General features: G+C 36.3%; 1 protein-coding gene across 4 annotated transcripts in view; it reads right to left on the reverse strand.

Annotated features, from left to right (window-relative positions):
• Window positions 1-18,028, reverse strand: part of PPP4R3B (protein phosphatase 4 regulatory subunit 3B) — a 68,784-nt gene that overhangs the window by 47,982 nt on the left and 2,774 nt on the right. For all 4 annotated transcript variants that reach the window (XM_004780299.3, XM_004780298.3, XM_045077857.1 and 1 more), the window contains one exon: window positions 8,836-8,934. In XM_004780299.3, the coding sequence (XP_004780356.1) occupies window positions 8,836-8,934 (99 nt within the window). Of the gene's footprint in view, window positions 1-8,835; window positions 8,935-18,028 lie in introns of those variants that run through there.

The raw sequence follows: 18,028 nt of genomic DNA on the forward strand, positions 1-18,028 counted from the left end.
CTGAGCTGAAATCAAGAGTCAGATGCTTAACCAACTGAGCCATTCAGGAACCCCAAATACTACTAAGCTTAAACCACACTAAAACCCAAATCCTTGTATAGTCAATAGTGATAAGATTCCCTCAAATTACTTTTGAAATTCACTTTTGGACAAATAGTTGCTTTTGCTATGAGCCTACAACTGCTCTAAAAAACAAAGAATATTCTTGGGGTGCCTGGGTGGCTCTGTCAGTTAAGTATCTGCCTTTGGCTCAGGTCATGATCCTAGAGTTCCAGGAATGAGCCTCCCATCAGGCTCCCTGCTCAGTGGGGAGTCTGCTTCTCCCTCTGCCCCTCACACCCTGCTCTTGTGCTTTCTCTCTCTCAAATAAATAAAATCTTTCAAAAAAAATAAAAAAGAATATCCTTTAAAAACTGGCATTCATTTAACATCTGTGATAAAATCTCCAAGTTATAATATCTAGAAAACATACTAAAAAACTTTTATGATTCATGTTGACAGCTCAACAAAAGCATGGCTAACTTATAACAAGTTTTCTATAATGATTTCTATAATGACTAACAGAAAAACTTTATTCTTTATAAATTTCTTCTAATTCCTAACATAAGAGTATAATTATCCTCTTTTCACCTCAATATATCCAAATATCTAGAGATGAAAAACCTCCAGAAATTTCCAAATCTGCCAAAACAACATGAAAAAAGTCCTAAGAACTTAGAGGAAGTAGACAGATATACTGGTGCATAAAGGATACTTTTTCTCCTAAAGTACTTTTACTTCTGAGTCCTCAACAGAGTTGCTGGACTTAGGGAGAATGACACATAAATATAAGAGAAAGGGTGGGTAACAAAGTCATAAGAGCCGTTCAGATAAAATACCATGGAAATTCAGAGAGGAAATTCCTTCCAGCTCTTGGGAGTACAGAGAGTGGTGAGGAGAGACTATAAGAAGAAATCATAAAAGCAGGAGTATTTGAGATCTTCAAAGTGGCATCTGTACTTTCAAAGATGAGTACGATTCAGATGAGGATAAAGGCATGCAAAATGCAAAGGGAACAGTAGAGGCAGACATATGGAAACGTGACATGCATATAGCAAACAGCAAAATTAGAAATGTAGATTGGGGTTCCTGGGTGGGTCAGTCGGTTAAACATCTGCCTTCAGCTCAGGTCATGATTCTGGAGTCCCAGGATTGAGTCCTAGGACCGAGGACTGCATCAGGCTCCCTGTTCAGCAGGGAATCTGCTTCTCCTTCTAGAAAAAGGGGGTGCCTGGGTGGCTCAGTGGGTTAAAGCCTCTGCCTTCAGCTCAGGTTATGATTCCAGGTTCCTGGGATAGAGCCCCACATCGGGCTTTCTGCTCAGCAGGGAGCCTGCTTCCCCTCTCTCTCTGCCCTCTCTCTGCCTACTTGTGATCTCTGTCTGTCAAATTAATAAATAAAAATCTTAAAAAAAAAAAAAAGGAAAAAAAGAAATGTAGATTAAAGCCAGATTACAGAAAGTCAAGCTAGAACACTTGCAGTTATTGTTCAGGGATGTAAATGTGCAGCACTGTCCTTTAGAAAAGTCAACTGGGCATCAGGTGTTTGGAATCAATTTGAGAATATAGATAATTTAGGGTGCTATTCCAAAGTCTACATGAACAAGTGAATTTGGATTACATGAACAAGTGAATTTGGATAGTGATGGTGGGACTGATAAGGGACAAAAGAGAGAAGGAACCACAATGACCCTATAGTTTTAAATCTGTCATTGGGAAGATTATGGCTCCTTTAATAAAAACTGATAGTATGGGAGAGGAGTGGTTAGTAAAAGTTGAGTTCTATTAAGTGAGGCAACTGAATACCCAGCTGGCAACTAAATCTGTAGATATACTACTCTGGAAAACGAGTAGGTCAGAAGGTAGAAATTTGGTATTAGGGTAACACGTATTAGGGTAACACTTAAAGCCAGAAGACTCTGACGGTAACCTAAGAAACAGAAGTAGAGTACAAAGTGGGGAAGAAAGAAAGAAGAAACATAGGTTATAACGAAAGAATAAGAAATCAGAAGGGGGGCGTCTGGCTGGCTCAGTCTGTGGAGTGTGCAACTCTTGATCTTGGGGTTATGAATTCAAGTCCCAGGTTGGGTGTAGAGATGACTTATGAATAAAATCTTTAACTCACAGTTCGAATGAATTTAGTCTGCATGTTTCAGAATTAAAAGCACAGCTACAAAGCATTTACAAGGTTATAGTACGTCCACTTCTATGTTATCCAGGATTACTCCTATAAGCTTCCTGGACGCTCTCCTAAATTTAATACTCCCTGATATGATCTGTCAATCCCACATAAACCCAAGTGACTGGATGTCAATAATGCTGTTCATCAAGTATTTCTGGTTCTCTCCCTTTTGTGGCACGAGTTCCTTGTTTCCATGAAGTTATATGTAATTGCGGATTTGTTTTGGCCAATGAACTGTAAGGAAAAGCGTCATGTGTAACTTCTGGAAGAACTTTTTAAAAGCCAATGCTCTGACTTGCCCCCTTTCATTCTCACTTTGCAATGATCCTGGAAGTAGTAAAATGAATCCTCTATCAACCTGGGTCCCTAAGTGGATGTGGTAAGCACAACCTCTTTCAGTCCAACCCTGTCACTCATTGGTCAAATAGCATTAGGGAAAAACAAACTTTTGTTGGGAGCCACTGATATTTTAGGAGTTTGTTACTGTAACACAATCAGACTTTAACATTCTCCCTTCTGTGGCACAAATCAGTCACCCAACTGTGGCACGAGTCTGTCAACTAATTGTGCTGAGTGTGTTAAAAAAAAAATTTACACTATCAGTAGGGTTCTCAACAGAAATTTCTTTTCCACACTTCTAGCTTACTTCCTTATAGCTGTTGCTCTAATTTTTCTCCCCTTTTAAGTGTCAAACACTATTATTTTCTCCTTTAAATCTCAGGAGACAGAATTTTTCCTTTGAAAAAAGAGACCCCTGTTATTTAACGTACTCTAACACCCTTCTTCATCTCACAACTTATTTTCACTTTTTCTTAATTTCTTTCCAGAAAAATGCCCCTACCTTCCCATTTTCCGAGGTTAATGCTTCCATATGTACCTTTGACTTTATGCTTTCTAAGAGCTACATATACAGAAATTATCTTAGCTCTTTTTATAAGTTCTTCCACACATAAAAGAATCTGAGTAAAGCCAAAAAATTTATAGGGACCTAACAGAGATCCCACATTTTTGGGGCATTAAGCACTAATGAGGGCCAAGGTGGGTACCAGCGACTTATACCCTGGTACTCTATGGTAGCAGCTCACAGAGACATAAGTAGAGTGACTGTTTGCATCTTTGTGTGGCCTTCTGAGGCTTTCCCACATGCCATGCTCAATCCTCTCCCTCCTTTTGTCACAGCTGCCCTTCACCCATTTGTGACACATAGGCACACAACTCCCTATTCTAAATCTTACAGTGGTGCCTTGCCCCACCAAAGGGACAATTCAAAATATGGTATCGATGTTTAGAAAGTGAATGACTCTAATGACTAGTAACAAATCTTTATCTAAGACAAAAACAATTACTATTATTCACCACTCCCCTTAAGAAATTTATTGTCCTCTGAGCTATCATACTTTTCAGAGTTGTTTTACTTTCTCACTATAAGGAGTTAAGAAGTGACTGAGTAATATGATTTTTATTGAAATTAAAGTTGTTTTTTCAAAGGTCAGCAATGACGTCTCAGAAATGGAAAGTAAAACAGCATATGGTTCTGTGGAATACCAGGCAGTTGTGAGAAGCGATAAACTAAATGTATATTCAGCAACATGCATTTAAAACATACAGTACATGGGGCACCTGGGTGGCTCAGGTTAAGCATCTGCCTTCGGCTCAGGTCATGAACTCAGGTTCTTGGGATCGAGCCCTATGTCAGGCTCTCTGCTCAACAGGTCTGCTTCTCCCTTTCCCTCCAACCCACTCATGCTCTCTCATTCTCAAATAAATTAAAAAATATCTTAAAAAAAAAAAGGCACAGTACTCGGTAGTTTAGTACAAAATTAAGCTTCCTGGACCAGCAAAGTGGCCAAATCTAACACCCCTTCCAAAGATAGAAAAGTGTGAGTAAAAATCAGTGACATATAAGAAGAAATAGTAACCAAGGGCAAAGGAATGAACAAATGGGTAAAGCAACAAGAGAAATCCAATATTAACACTAGACCCTCAAGAAAGGATGGGAGCAAGAGATGATATTCTCTTAGCTCAACTGTATCAGATGCTTGAAGGGTAAAAGCCATGTTTGCTAAAATCACCTATTCCTGGGACTTAACAAGGTTGAATGGAGGCCTGTAAATAAACCTGATGAACTGAAACAATTGTTAATGACTGTTAACAATTCTAGTAATGTGCCAGACTCCTCCTTTTCAGGTTACATCTACTACCATACTGCAATATGGTATAATACTAGCACTGTTGCTCCCACTACCTTAGGCACATAAGCCTCATAATTTTACTCTAATATTAATACTGGGAAACTGAGTTAAAGCCTCCTCAACATCAATGCTGATAGAAAATGACTGGCACAAGGAAGAAATGGATTTTGTTAACTGTCAGTTGATTTCTATGCTAAATACTTCTGTACAAGTTTATCGTAAGGTACAAACTGCAATAAATCAAGGAGGAAAATGAGTAATCAGTATGAAATATAAAAAGTAAATCATGGCAGGGCACCTGGGTGGCTCAGTGGATTAAAGCCTCTGCCTTCTGCTCAGGTCATAGTCCCAGGGTCCTGGGATTGAGCCCCGCATTGGGCTCTCTGCTTAGCAGGGAGCCTGCTTCCCTTCCTCTCTCTCTGCCTGCCTCTCTGCCTACTTGTGAGCTCTGTCAAATAAATAAATAAAATCTTAAAAAAAAAAAAAAGTAAATCATGGCTTTATCAGACAGATAACCTGTTTCTTTAAATATATCCCTACCCTAAAATGGCTCCTCTAAATATTAAGCACATTCATACTGATATTTGCGCTGTCATATAAACGCTGTACTAAATATACATGCTTAGACAAATATAATCATTTTGCTATGAGAGTCCTGGCAAGGGGTGGCCTTTGCAGTTAAGGATTAGTCTTGCCTAAAGAAAAGATCTGGCTCTTGCCTAACTCCTGAGAGGTAACCTCTATGCACTTTAAATATCCTGTCTGACATGAGTGTTTTCTGTTCACCTGGGAGCACTGGGCTATGCCAGACATTCTGTGTGTGGGTAACTAGGTGGTTTATAGTGGAGGTCTTGGACCACACAGTATCAGCTCAACCTGTGGAGGTGCTGGAAACTAAAGTCTATCACAGGGCAGTCAGCCTGCTTATAGGACTAACAGCCAGTGAAAAACTGGACACAAAGGTTGGGGTAAGCTTCTCTGGTCAGCAATACTATGTTCAGGTTGCCACACAACATTGTTGGAAGTAAGTGCTGTCTGCGTAAGTATCCTGAGAAAGAAAACTGGAAGCTCAAGCCTGGAACTGCCCCAGACTTTGCCCTATGTGCCTTCTCCCACTGGTAATTTTAATCTGTATCATTTGTATCATTTCACTGTAATAAACTGTAATGATAAATATAACAGCTTTGTGGAGTTTTGTGAGTCTTTCTCACCAAAAAAAAAAAAAAAAAAAAGCGAATCTGACAGTTGCTGTAGGAACTCTTAAAAAACACGAGTGAAAAACAGTAAACAAATTTCAGCAAAACTTTCTAGGACAAATGTACCAAGTCTTCAGAATATATATATAGATCCAGGAATTAATATTAAACAGTACATGCTGATATGTGGGAGGGGAGTAGGCATAATGTAATATGCTGAAATACCATCCACCATATAAATATATGTTTCAGGAGAAATGTAATCCAACAACCTACTTCTTTTTTTTTAATTTTATTTTTTTCAAAGATTTTATTTATTTGACACAGAACAAGCGAGAGACAGAGAGCAAGCACAAGCAGGGAAAGGGGAAGAGGCAGAGGGAGAGAAGCAGACCCTCCGATGAGCAGGGATGCCGATGAGGGACGCGATCCCAAGATTATGGGATCATGACCTGAGCTGAAGGCAGCCGCGTAACTGACTGAGCTACCCAGGAGCCCCTAACATCTTAGTTCTAAGTAAGATGTTTATCTTCTATCTTATTCATTCATTCTTTAAATATGTGCTGAGCACACACACAACATGTGCCAGTTGCCACACTACTGGAGGAGGGAGATTACAAAACAAAGTATCATTTTTCAGGAACTTATAATAAAAAGTTTAATCTTTATATATCTTTTTTTAAAAAAAAGATTTATTTTATTTATTTATTTGACAGACAGAGATCACAAGTAGGCAGAGAGGCAGGAAAAGAGAGAAGAGGAAGCAGGTTCCCTGGTGAGCAGAGAGCCTGATGTGGGGCTTGATCCCAGGACCCTGGGATCATGACCTGAGCTGAAGACAGAGGCTTTAACCCACTGAGCCACCCAGGCGCCCCTATACTATTAATACTCTGAACAGTAGTGTTTCCCTCTTTTCTTTTTGAAGTTTTGTATCCTTCAGCATGCTTTCACTTTTTCATGGACCAGTTTTTTCCCCTCATCTTATAGATGAATGCATGCATGATTAAGGTTTCCTGAATCCAGAACAGAGCAGCAAGTTTTGTGGACTGCATGTGTCTGAATCTGCAACAGAGATCATTTTTAAGTCTTACATCTCACTTTACAGAAAACTTGGCAAACGTAAAATTCAATCTCAATCTTGTGGAGAGCACACAAGAATAAGTATGAGGACCTTCTCTTCATCACCGCCCATAAGTTTAAAGACAGGCAAAATACAAAGGCAAAGTAATAACAAAACAATCTGTGTTATATTCTTATGTATATTTTAAATTTACATATTTAGCAAAATCATATTTACCAGTGTTTTCACCTATTCATCAATGGAAATTCTTCTATTTAATAGTGCATACTAATAACGCTCCATTAATACCTGATACATACCTAGTAAGATATGAGGTGGAAAGAAACAAACCATCTACCTCCAGTTTAGATTTGTGACCTAGAGCCAGCCATTAAATAAGCTTTATATAGAATGAGAATGTTCATATTATACTTTCTTGCACTGTGTGGCAATGTTACTGAGAAGACTAAGGAAAAGAATTACTGTGGTCAGATGCATTAAAACTAACTCAAGAACCTTCAGTAATCAGAATCACTATAAAGAAAAGCTGATAGAAGTGAAAATGACAAGAGTCAAAAACACTAGAACAGAATATTACATTAGGCAACTGTTGAAAAAGTGATCCGATTTACAGAAAATAATAGTTAAAATGCTACGGTTAATTTAAAATTCCAGTTACCAGCTGTCACAGACTGTATCTGCCTAAGGAAACATACTTAAATGTAGTATGGTATACTGAATGGAATCCTGGAATAGAAAAAGGACACTACGTCTTAAACTGAGGAAAACTAGGATGACTGGGTGGCTCAATCAGTGGCTCAACTGGTTAAAGCAACTGGCTCTTGATTTCAGCTCAGATCATGATCTCAGGGTCATAAACTTGAGCCCCGAGTTGGGCTCTATGCTGGACATGGAGACTGCGTAAGATTCTCTCTCTCTCTCTCTGCCCCTACTATGCTCAACTGTACACACTCACTCTCTAAGAAAATAAATAAGTGAAATAAACTGGGGAAATCTGAATAAAAGATAGCCTTTAGCTAATAATAATGTATGAGGAATAATAATAACGAACAATAACACCGTATGAATATTAACTCATCAATTATGACCAGTGTATCCTACAAATATAAGAGACTATTAACAGGAAGAACTGGAGGAGAAGGTGTCAGGGAGAAAGTACACAAAAACTCTCTGTATTTTCTATAAATCTGAACTTCTAAAATTAAAACTTTCCTTTTTAAGATTTATTTATTTGAGAGAGAGAGAGCAGGCACAGAGTGTGTGAGGGTGCACTAGGGGCAGGGAGCAGAGGGAGATAGAGGAGCAGGCTCCTGACTGAGCAGGGAGCATGAAGCAGGGCTTGATCCCAGGTCCCCGGGATCATAACCTGAGCTGAAAGCAGATGCTTAACTGAATGCATCACCCAGGTGCCCCTAAAATAAAAACCAATTAAAAAAAAAAAAGAGGGGCGCCTGGGTGGCTCAGCGGGTTAAGCCTCTGCCTTCGGCTCAGGTCATGATCCCAGGGTCCTGGGAACGAGCCCCACATCGGGCTCTCTGCTCTGCTCTCTGTCTGTCTGCCTCTCTGCCTACTTGTGATCTCTGTCAAATAAATAAATAAAAAAAAAAAAAAAAAAAAAAAAAGAGCTAGGGGTGCCTGGGTGGCACAGCGGCTTGAGCATCTGATTCTTGGTTTTAGCTCAGGTCATGATCTCAGGGTTATGGGATTGGGCCTTATGTTGGGATCTGTGTGGGGACTGCATGAGAGTTTCTCTCCTGCCGTTCCTTCCACCTGTGTGCTTCCTGTATCCCTCTCTAAAAATAAATCCTAAAAAAAAAAAGTTCCAGGTACCTGAGAGTTACCACCTATCTTATATTCTGCCGTATTATAAATTCTTTTAGAACTGAAGTCATGAGCACTTTCAATCATTAGTGTCTGGCACACAGTATTCATAAACATTAGGTAAGCAGGTGACCAAATTTTAAAGAAAAACCTCAAAGACTTAGAACTTAATTATTTACTGACCTTTTATTAATTATGAATATATTCTATCGAACTTTAAAGTGATAAACACATGCTCTCTCCACATTCTAATATATTCTTTCAGGTAAAAATGAAAAAAAGTCAAGAATGCAAACTTAAACTAATATTATTTAAAGAACCTTACCTGACAAATTTTTTCCCAAATCTCATCGCAGCCAGCTTTTTCCTGAAAACTTAGAGCCAGATCATAGTTCTCAGCTTCCGACCAAACAATTAACGTATCCTGTTTAAAAATAAAGATTTTTACATCATCACACTAGAAAAGCTAAAAAAGAAATAACTACGAAGTAGAAATCAAGAGAACAGGAAAAAGCATAGTAATGACAAATGCCCTCTGATGAGTGTAATTAATGTACACTCAATCAATACAATATAACTGTATTTTGCTAGCCTTTGAAACTTAGTAATATACTGGCAATGGAACAGTTTGGGTATTAAAATGACATTGAGCTATTTTCTGAAACAAAAATTATTGTTATTTATTAAATATTAAAATATATACTTTTATTTATGTGTTTTTAATATAAATTTATTTAATATAAAATATTAAAACATAGAGCTTAGCAGGCTCTAGCTCAGGTTACCAAGATAATGTCGAGTGGAAAATTTAGCCACTCTTGGCCAAGCTGTAATGTAGACATTTGAATCCTCTACTGCCTTTCTCCTCTGAATCTGGAAAAGCCTTCAAGATATGAAAGAATTCAAAACAATGATGAAATGAATATACTCTAGCTCTAAGTATTACCAACACTTCAGCAGCTTAGTTTGTAAAGAAGTTAGGGGTTTAGGTGTTTTTCTACTAATGTCCCTAATTTTACCACTAACAAAAAGTCAGTTAAGCTTTTAGGAAAAAGTTGTCAACCCCTTTATTAAAAACCAAAGTTTGGGTTTAAAACACAGACACATCTAAACACAAAAAATCATTATGCAACACTCAATGAAATGGACAGTTTTTTAAGGATATGTAACAACGGAAGTTTAGTATGATTAAAACTTTGACTTTCAGAAAATACATGTTTAAAAAAAAAAAGAAAATATACATGTTTACATCCTAATTACCAAGTATATAATCTATAAAAATACCTTATAACTAATGATTGTTCATCTAATCCTTCTAAATATTGTGGCCTGATATTAAAATATGTAATACTAAAAAGGGTCTCAGATAAAGTCTTCAAAATCAAAACACTTTAAAACTTTGATAGCTTTAATCTTTAAAGGAAAAATATCCTTCAGTTAATCCAGGTCTCAGATTAATACTTATCTGCTGTTTAATCAGGTAAGAAAAACAACTGGAAAACTGTGTTCTCTCTTCTGCCTGGCTGTGCTCCTTGGAAGGAAAATTTGCTAATCATATATTCTAAAATTTTATCAGGTAACTCCTTTCATTTAAAAACTTTCCATGGGGCACCTGGGGGGCTCAGTTGGTTGGGCATCTGCCTTTGGCTTGTGTTGTCATCTTGGGGTCCTGGGATCAAGCCCCACATCAGGCGCCCAAGTCAGCAGGGAGCCTGCTTCTCCCTCTACATCTCCCCTCTGTTTGCACTCTCTTTCTCAAATGAATAAATAAAAATATTTTTAAAAAATTCTACATTTTCTAGCTGTGTAACAAAGAAAAATGTATTTCACATTCAAAAATAAATAAAAAATAAAATAAAACAAAAACTTTCTGTGGCTCCTGCCATATACAGAAGAGGTTTTGAAACCTTTAAAAATAAAAACAAAAAAACCCAGCAGAACTCTTTTTACAAGCAAAATTTTACTAAGAATCTTCAAATAACAAGGGGTGCCTGGGTGGCTCAGTGGGTTAAAGCCTCTGCCTTCAGTTCAGGTCATGATCCCAGGGTCCAGGGATGGAGCCTGCTTCCTCCTCTCTCTCTGCCTACTTGTGAACCCTGTCTGTCAAATAAATAAAAAAAATCTTAAAAAAGAAAGAAAGAAAGAAAGAAAAGAATCTTCAAGTAATAAAGAAGATATAAAGACAAAGCTCCTCTGGTTAAAGGTCTAGGAAACACACTCAGGCTCATGTACTTTACTCAACCAGAGTCAACTTCTTAGAGCTCTGCTTCAAACAGCAATCTCCAGTACTCTATTTGTATGTCTTGAATTATTTATACATTACACTCAGGAATATTAGTACAGCAATGCTCTATAAAACACACACTAAAATAGAAATAAAAACCTTTATATAAAGATAAAATAAGCAACATTTAAAAACGTTTGAACTGTTTGGGCTCCATACCATTATTAGCATTTTAATACCCAATATACACTTAGGGCACAGTATATACACACAAATGACAGTAGATACAAATCTGTAGATACAAATCCAGTAGATACAAATCTTTAATACCATCCTTCTAATAATTCTGAATTTGGGGGGGAAGAGCAACTTCTTGTGAGATCTATTTTTTTTTTTTTTAAAGATTTTATTTATTTGAGAGAGAGCACACAATCAGGGAAGAGAGGCAGAGGAAACCCAACATGGGGCTCCATCCCAGGACCCTGAAATCATGACTCAAGCTGAAGGCATCTACACCCAACTGAGCCACACAGGCACCTACGTGAGATTTCACCATTGTTTCTGCATTATTACTTGCTGACAGATTAACAAGGAGTATAGATGTCAGTTTTACCATTATCATGTTCATTTCTACTTACATTATTGCTTTCAGGCCTTTTTAAGGCGTATGTTCATTTTATTAGGGTTACAGGTCAGCTTAAATTGGAAAATATCTATAAATAGTTATCTACACGTGCAGGCTACCATAATTCACAGTAGTTAGGGAACCTTTTTATGGAAGTGTTACTTTTAGAATACCATGTCTTTTTTTTTTTTTTTTTAAACTTCTGACCACTTGCTTATTAAGTATTAGCAGAAGTCAATTTCTTCTTTTGATTAAAATATCTAAGCAGGCTTCTTCTCAAATCTCAAAGCTTTATATATAATGTGCATTCCATCTTGGAGATCACTAGTACAACAGGATGAAATCCAGAGTACTTTATCCAGGCACCCAGGGCCCTTTCCAATTTGGTTCCCATCTATCTTCTGAGCAGAAGTCCCAGTAAGCTATCAAGTCTGACTTAAAAGTAATTAAGTCCCCTTCTTCAAAATTTTCTTGTTTGTTTCTTCTTAATGTTAAATCTTCTCCCTAAGCCAGTCAAAACCCCAGAAACTAAATGGGATTTATATTCAGAATCCTTTTTCAATATAAAGAGGACTGACCTTGGGTGATGGTTACATATACAAATTCCCATGCTTCCTTGGAGTGAAGCCCCAAATTCTTATTTTTAACAAGGGTCTCCGATAATTCTTTTGTTAAGTCAAATTTGAAAACATCACCTAAGTGTATCTCTGGCTGGTTACAGAGGATAGGGAACTGCCATCAGAGCAAGCACTTTCCAGCTCTATAAAATCTACTCAAAATGGGTTACAAATCCCATCCTTTCTTCTTCCCCTCCCTGGAAACCTACTATTTCAATTAAAAAAAAAAAAAAATACAACCCTAAGAAGTACTTCTAATAACTGCTTATCACAAAGGTCACAGTAAAAGCTCCTAGGTAAGAGAGCACAAAGGTGGCATAAGAACATTTTAAACAAAACAAAAAGTGTCAAAAGGCAGGGTTTCTTACATATCCCAAAGTCAAACTCAGTTTTAGATGTAATGTCTGTTTCAAAATGCTGTGCCCTTTGTATTATATTTTTTGCTCATTTGTGTGTGACACACAAATCTTTGGGACATTATTAATGCCTGTTTAAACTAAGAGAAGCTTATGAGTTTTTCTCTACCAACTGAACATTTAACCACCACTATATCCCCATGGAAATCAGATTTAAAATGAGCCTGCAGGGAGAATAGAAAAAGTCAATTTTATTTGGTTCGGTCCTTTAAAAAAATAAGAAAGGTGATTAAGTCTAACACCAGGATGGAAGTTAAGACATGAGCTGGAGAGGCTTGATAATTTAGCTTTTACTGAATCAGATTCTCACAACGTAGTTTTATTATAAGAAATGGTCACTTCTGATCTTAAATATTAAAAATACATTCTTGAGGTGAATACTGTTTAAATCAAAGGTTCTTAATTCAAGGTCTAAATCATACCTTAGAACTGTATTTAAAACTGGGTGCTTTTAACATCTTTTCTATGGAAAGGGTCTCTAGGTTTTACATTATACTCACAAAGCCACCTGTGACACATTTACAATAGTCTAACAGACCAATGGATTATCATTGTCAGTCTACCTCTCTAGTGCATTAACATGAATGAACTCTACTCGTGAAATATTTGAGATCCTACTGCTGTCAAGATCCTATCTTTGCCCCAACACTGATAAAATTCAATACAGACAGAGCTGAAGTTTTTCAAAAGGATCGCTTATTTTTTTTTAAAAGGGAGAAGAGAAATAATCAGATTTGTAGATTTTGATTTGCAGATTCAAAATCAATTTAGAAGTCTGAAAATAAGTGTGATTAACCAGAAATATGATGCAACATCTAGTTCTCTACTTTAATGGGTATTTGACCTCAACTTATTCTGAGGTGGATTTTTAAAATATAGTATGGCATAACATACAGTCTAAAACAGACATGATGCTATTGCTAAAAACAATACTAGTATCTTCCTAAAATCCAAATATATTTGGGTATAATGGGAATAACCCCAGACTAGCATTAGGACCTGAGCACCACTCAGTTTCACTGTCCACTATTTCCGTGACTCAAGACAGTATTTAACCTCTTTGATTTTTCTTTCCTCACTGGAAAAGAGGAGTAGGACTGATGAGATTATTATGACTACAGTTATCTTATTGAGCTTATTTGTCACATAAAATGCTGAAGCATTTTCATACATTAATTCACAACTATTACATGACATAGGTAGTATCTTCATTTAAAAGGTAAGATCCAAAGAAAATTTGCTCAGGAGATTTGAAATAATGAAATAAAAAACTTAATTAACAGTATTAGCTCTAAACCCATGTCCCTCCTACTATGCCCCATAAAAAAATGTAAACAATTCTAAAAGAACACAAAGTTCTCAACAATTTGCTTCCTAACCTCCCGCCCAGAGGAACTGTATTTATCTAGGCATCTATCTGGACTCCTATGTAAGAACCCTCTTCATCTGATATCCAAGAATTTCTCCTTAGTCCCATTCCAAAACACCACCCAGAACATCCATTACTGCCTAGATTACTGCCCAACCTTTCCAATCTATTAATTCACGTCCTCCACTCATCCATTACTGCCCAACCTTTCCAATCTATTAATTCACGTCCTCCACTCATGCTTGTGATCTATAGCTAGAGTAGACTCTACTCATTATAAATCCATGCTGTTATTTCAACTCAGCATTCAAAACTTTCAACTCCACCTTTATCTTGGCAAATGTTCTTCTAGCTAAAACCTAGAATAGTCTCAATCTTACCTTTGAAGGATAAGAAGAGCCATTCATGGACTGCCTCTCTCCTTAACAAAATCCTGTTCTCCCTTTGTTTCAAGACAACACACTTTCCTGATTCTCTACTCTTTCCAATTGCTTATTCTTCCTCTTGACTAGATCTTCTTCCTGTAAACCAAATACCTAACCCAGCAGCATGTCCTGTCAATTCTATCTTCTATATATACACGTATCTCAAATCCATCCGCCTCTTTCCATCTTTACTGACCTCACCCTAACCCAGTTCAACATCGTATCTTGCTTCGATTATGCTGTGATCTCTCAACTACTCTCCCAGTAATTGCCTCTCTTCAATTCCACACACTGATGTTACTATTTTGGATCATGTCATTCTTCTGCTGAAAATATTCAAAAGATTTTCAACTTTAAAAATCTAAACCACAGGTGGAGAAGGGGTGGAAAAAAAAAAAATCCAAACCAAAGATAACAGAACAGTATATAGTATGCTACCATTTATGCCAACAAAAGGGAAAATGTGTATGTGACTATATACCTAGTTGTTTACACATGCATAAAACCTCTAGGAGATACGCAAGAAACTGGCAATACTGGTGGCCTCTAGCAAGGGAAATTATGGATGGAGTTCAGAGTGGAAGAGACTTCACCAAATACTTTCTAAATTTTTAAAGATGTGAATGTATTATCTATCCAAAATAAATAAAAAGGGATTTTTGCTTTTTTGAAATATACAAGTCACTAGCCAAATGACCTGCTTTCTTGTCACCTTCTCAGTTTCTGGATAGAACCATCATTTCCCTGGCCCCAAGACTGAAAACACTACTAGTGATCCTTGATTCCTTCTCTGTCATATTTAATCATTCTCCAAATCTTCCAGCACTTTCTTGTTAATATACTGGAGCTCTACTTCTTCTTTACAATTCCATTTACTACACTGAACGGATTTTCATTTTCCTGCATCTGAATTATAACAAAAAGTCTTGCTTCCTAAAGCTCTTATTCCCTCTCTACCCCCAATTCATTATTCATAACATTGCCACACTTGCTTCCTAAACGCAGTATCATTTTCATCATGTTAAGCCCCTACTCAAGAATCTAGAATATGGGGTGCCTGGGTGGCTCAGTGGGTTAGGCCACTGCCTTCGGCTCTGTTCATGATCCCAGGGTCCTGGGATCGAGTCCCGCGTTGGGCTCTCTGCTCAGCAAGGAGCCTGCTTCCTCCTCTCTCTCTCTGCCTGCCTCTCTGCCTGCTTGTGATCTCTGTCAAATAAATAAATAAATTCTTAAAAAAAAAAAAAAAGAATCTAGAATAGCTCCCTTTTGTGTAGTAAACCAAGCTCACAAATAAGAAACCTCTGCTGCCAAGAGCCTTAATAACTTTTGTGTCAGGTGTACTATTTCCTTACCTATCACAATTCCTTCAACAGACACCATCAGGGAGAGTAAAATTTTTCTTAAAAATTCTAATTCAAATTAATCTTTCCTTTTTAAAATTTTCTACTGTCCAAGTCTGTGGAATAAAACTGCTTTATATAAATTCTGTGTTGGTTCATACCTGCTGTAAAATCTCAGTCAAGAAACTTGAACTTTCTGTGCCCTAACTGCCTCGTCTGTTAAATGCTTTCATGAGCTTTCAATAAGGACTGGGTTAAAACCCTTTATCAGATAGTTTATTATCAATACATAATTGTTTCACCTGTTACATCTTGTCTACCAATAAAACCAAGGATTGGGACTTTCCTGTACTTCTTTCCTAAACCCAATTAACCCAAATTGTATTAAAACTGTATTAAATATGAAAGGTATACAACTCTATGACTCTGCTTTTGATTTAGTCAAGATCCGTAGGATGGATTCTAAATAACTTAAAATTTTGGCATGTATCAGACACTATTTCATGTTCTACTGTATCATCATTCTCTTCTGTTTCCAATGTATTTAAACACTTAACAAGTTTATCAGCTCCTTTAAGTTTATCTTCTTCCCATTAACAACTTCACTATAGTCTACAGTACTGAAGCAAGAAAGTGTTGTGAATCAATGATGACCTATTGATATGGGGTCCTTTGACATTCCAATTCAACTCATTCTTTAACTTATTTTGAGCCCATCATCAGAATTTGGCTCATTTTAGAACTGCAATGTTAAAAAAGAATCTTAAATAGTGCTCTTTGAATTTATTCATTGTATTTTGTAACAAAATTTCCTATAAACTATGAACATTCTCATTCCCTTAAATCTTTTTAAAATTAAAAATCAGAATGATTCATATATTTCATATAAACTTTGGAAATGGTTATTTTATGGATTAATACACTGCATAACTTAAACAATGACATTTAAAAAGTAATTCTAATGGACACAGAAAAACATCATTGTGCTTGGAAATCCCAATTTGTATAATCTGGTAAAAAGTGCAAACTGAACAAGATTTTGGTGAAAAAACTGTATCCATAACAAAGAAACTAAGTTTAAGAGAATTCCTAAATTGCTCTTTGATTCTATTAGAAAAGTGCACTCAATTTAAATAAAAATAAAGAAAACAAAACAAGTGACCTCAATTATACATTTTTCAATCTTAGGTACAAAGCTTTTCCATATTATTTTCAGTGCTACAGAGTTCTCTTATAGTTTAATGTTATTTGGTAAAGGTAATTCAGTTAGGAAAAAAATACTTAAAAATCCCAATAGTATATTATTGAAATATGATTAATTACAGAAAACATTTTCCCCAATAGGATAAAGTTTTAAAAATAAGTACTTTTTTCTCCAATACTTAAGTTTTCGAGCAGAGTAATATTACACAGAAAATCATGTTCCAAAGTTCCTAGTGAAATATCATGTACTTTTGGACAAATGTCGGAGGGCTATTTTATACACAAACCTCCACCATATGTGATCTGATAGTTACAACAATTAAAGAATTTTATATACAATCTGAGAAGAACCCATATTATAATTAATTTGTAGGAAGACAGTTTCTGAGAATTTTATATTTGTGCAGATAGGGGGAAAAAAGATAACAAAACAGTATTTCTTTCCCCACAAAAAAGAAGGCCAACAAAAAATAAAACAGAAGTAGCTACCTGGTAAAATTCCATGCAGAAAATAACCATCTGCTTGGCTGACTTAGAAATTAAATTTACTTAAATGTCTAAGGTATAGGAAACATTTTTCAGGTGTTTAATACAGGACAAATGTTTAATTTGATTCCCCATCAAAGACATGCAGTACTTCCTAAGCAGAAGGAAAAAAATTAATTGAAAATTGAAATATTTCAAAGACATGATTAAGAATGTATTGCATACACAAAAAAATTGTTTAACAGTTAGACCTTTACTAATAACGAGATGTGCAACAGACATAATTTCATTCTTCCAACTGTGAAGCATTTCTGGGTATCCAAATTTTCATTGACCTTGAAGTACGTATTGATGATATAAATATAATCCTAAAATAACTTATCTTTTCCTTCAAAAATCTGTCATACTCACTTTACATACCACACACACACACACACACACACACACAGGAAATAATCCTAATGTCTAACAATAGGTGTATATCATAAAAGAAGAATGCTATACAGTTTTAAAAAAAACCTAAATCTACATTGTTAACATCAACAAATCTTCCAATGAACTGCTGAGTGTAAAATCAGAGTACATGTAAGAGCATGAGATCAACCGTGTAAAGTTTAAAAACACACAAAACACTACATATTATTTATGGATACATACATATGCAGATAAAGTATATAAGCATATACAGAAATAATACATCAACTTCAGAATAGTGGTTACCTATAAAGGATGGAGAATGGATAGAATGAGATGGGCACAAAGGGGGCTTTAACTCTATCCACAGTGTTCTACATTACAAAAATTAGAAACAAA

This window comes from Mustela putorius, unplaced genomic scaffold, assembly GCF_011764305.1.
Source record: "Mustela putorius furo isolate JIRA1106 unplaced genomic scaffold, ASM1176430v1.1 tig00000224_pilon_pilon_pilon, whole genome shotgun sequence".
Taxonomy (NCBI): domain Eukaryota; kingdom Metazoa; phylum Chordata; class Mammalia; order Carnivora; family Mustelidae; genus Mustela; species Mustela putorius.